At 40.6% G+C, this 2,500-nt stretch overlaps 1 protein-coding gene across 1 annotated transcript in view; it reads right to left on the minus strand.

The window, feature by feature from the left end:
* LOC137999277 (F-box/LRR-repeat protein 8-like) overlaps positions 1–2,215 on the minus strand; it is a 4,081-nt gene extending 1,866 nt beyond the window's left edge. Inside the window, exon 1 of the mRNA XM_068845114.1 lies at positions 1–2,215. This exon is cut by the window's left edge and continues 1,866 nt beyond it. Within this exon, the coding sequence (XP_068701215.1) occupies positions 1,002–2,114 (1,113 nt within the window). The 5' untranslated portion in view covers positions 2,115–2,215 and the 3' untranslated portion in view covers positions 1–1,001.
* Between the last annotated feature and the right edge of the window lie 285 nt (positions 2,216–2,500).

Raw genomic sequence — 2,500 nt, forward strand, 5'->3', positions numbered from 1 at the left:
AGCTTCCAAAATTCATGCTTTGATTTTCATGCGCGATCTTGTTTCTCCGGTAAACTAAAGTGAATCGTCTCGGGATGAAACTTATCCCACGGCATTCGCTGCCTTGACCGTCCCTCCCTTACTATCCAGTGACCTCAAACAAAATGTAACCCCAACCCCCTCCCCCGAGTTGAGTTTGACATCAGTACGCTCTCTCCGAATATTCATGCAGATTTCCCGCTGATGTTGCAATCGGCGATTTTGAATTTCCCTCGTGAGTTAATGAGTCTTTATTTAGGTGCTAAAGCTATTGCTTCAAAACGTCCTTTTAAGGCAATATTTGCAACACCAAACTGTCTTTGAATTTGATCCGCTTTTCTTGATACGGGAAAAAGTCATTTTAGCCCTCATGGTAAGCACTGTGGTCGCGGAATACAAAGTGTACGCACGTGCCCTGCTGAAGGTAACATACGTACATGCATAAACTTTCTCCAATTTCAGGGTAACTACAAGAGCTAATATCTTAGAGTCATTGAATTTACAGATAAAATACATAGCATATACGGATACATAACTAAATACTCCGAAATATTTAAAGAAACATAAATTCCAATGAAAAGCGACCATACCGTTGAAAATGAGGCCCTGGACTCTTCTTTTAAAACCTGTTAACTTAATGGTACGGATAAAATTATAATTTCACTATAAAACGCATAAAAACGTTTTGTTTTCTTTGTTTGTTTTTTTTTGTATGAAGAGAGTAAATGGAGAGTTTACCGTTCCTGCTATTATAAAAACCATTTTATGTCAGAATTCGTTTCTATTAATTTCCGTCATAAATGAAGGACAGATTCCGTTGTTATGAAAATCGGATGAAAGGAGCGCCTCCACCATGTTCCCCTATGTAATGTTGGATGTGTTAAATTTCGGCCACTACTTTCCCCAAAAAAACCGATTTTCTAAAGTGGAGGGTGTCGACATAAGGTGGAAATTGCCTTAAAAGCATACTGGATGTGTAGTGGCTATCTCTTTGTTTTCATAAAAAGTTTTTCCATCCTAGGGCGAATTTCCTGTATTTTCTGCTTTGTCCCCTGAGAAATGGTACACTGTAAAACACACAGTTCACACAGTTTATGACAATTGGCAACAAGGTAGATCAAGGCACGCTCGAGGTCTTCACTGCTTGTTGTGCTAATTGTTAACCTTTCCAGTGTTTCACTGTAGTTCACAGCGGCGAAATAAACTTGGGAAACAACCCTAGACATCACTTCCAGTCTCAGGTTTTTGACAGGTACCTCTGGTTTTAAGATCGCATCCACCTTGAACATTGGACAAGAGCAGTCGAACGCCAGCGTTACTCGTAGCGACGGAATCTTTTGCGTGACGTGTCTCCAAACATCTGACGTTATATCCTTTCCGAACTTTTCTTCTCGACGGCAATCAATTGAGAGATGTTCCAACCGCTGAGTTCGATCGTCCTCAGTAAGTAAAAGCATAATCTCCTCCGTAATACTTGTGTGGTGTAGAGCAAGCGACTTTAATTTCCGACACTTGGTGACAACATTGTATATGCAACTTGAACTGACTTTACAAATAAGGCCGGCGTTCTGAATATTTAGAGACTCTAGATCGGAGTTGTTTTCAGCTAAAAGGTTAATTAAATCGTCGCTGTAAGCAATTGGTAGCTTGCTAAGGTCTACAGATTTCAACGGTATCTCAGCCTGACAGCCATTTTTAGGTTTATCGAACAGATCTCGCAAACAGTCGATAAACTCGTGCCCTGCATAAAACAATGGATTCTCCCCAAGAAACGTGACTGTGAACTTTTCGAGTCTTCTCACTTTCATAGAGCTTAACCTCCGAATCAATGTACAAGCGTTATTTCGATTGATCTTTTCCTCCTGTCTGCAAAGAACCTCCACTTCCCTCAAATAGTGACCATGGTTCTCCAAACATTTACCGTATTTGAACTCATTTGAATCGACGAACGTGAATTGACAAGCTCGCCATAACATCGGGGAATTAAAACACTGCCGCCACTGCTTACAGCTCAATGAGGCCGTTGATCTTTCTGACAGACTCAGATATGTAAAGATTCTCACAACAATGTGTTCTGGTAAAATCTCCCATTTCATGTCCGTCTTGGAAGCACAAATAGAACAGCTTCAATTGATGTCACCGTTTTTGTTCTCAGGCACAGTGCAAGGAGTTGAAAGCGTTATTAATATACGAATACCAAGACTGACCTCGTGACAACATAACGATGTGACCGCAATTTTTCCATAAGTACGCGTTCAACATCTCGTTGTGAGCTTTCCCCTAGGTATTAAAAAGTCAGTACCCTACTTGCTATCTAGGCACAATATGTTGAAACTGACTCGACAGCTTCGGTTGTGTAAATGTTATTTGTTCAGGTCGCTTTAAGAGATCGATGTCATCAGAGTTTTCTTGCTATTTTGTTCGATTATTTTATTATTTGTGGCCTCACTACGTGGCACTTCTGTCGGCGAAAGAACATCGC

This window comes from Montipora foliosa, chromosome 4, assembly GCF_036669935.1.
Source record: "Montipora foliosa isolate CH-2021 chromosome 4, ASM3666993v2, whole genome shotgun sequence".
NCBI classification, from domain to species: domain Eukaryota; kingdom Metazoa; phylum Cnidaria; class Anthozoa; order Scleractinia; family Acroporidae; genus Montipora; species Montipora foliosa.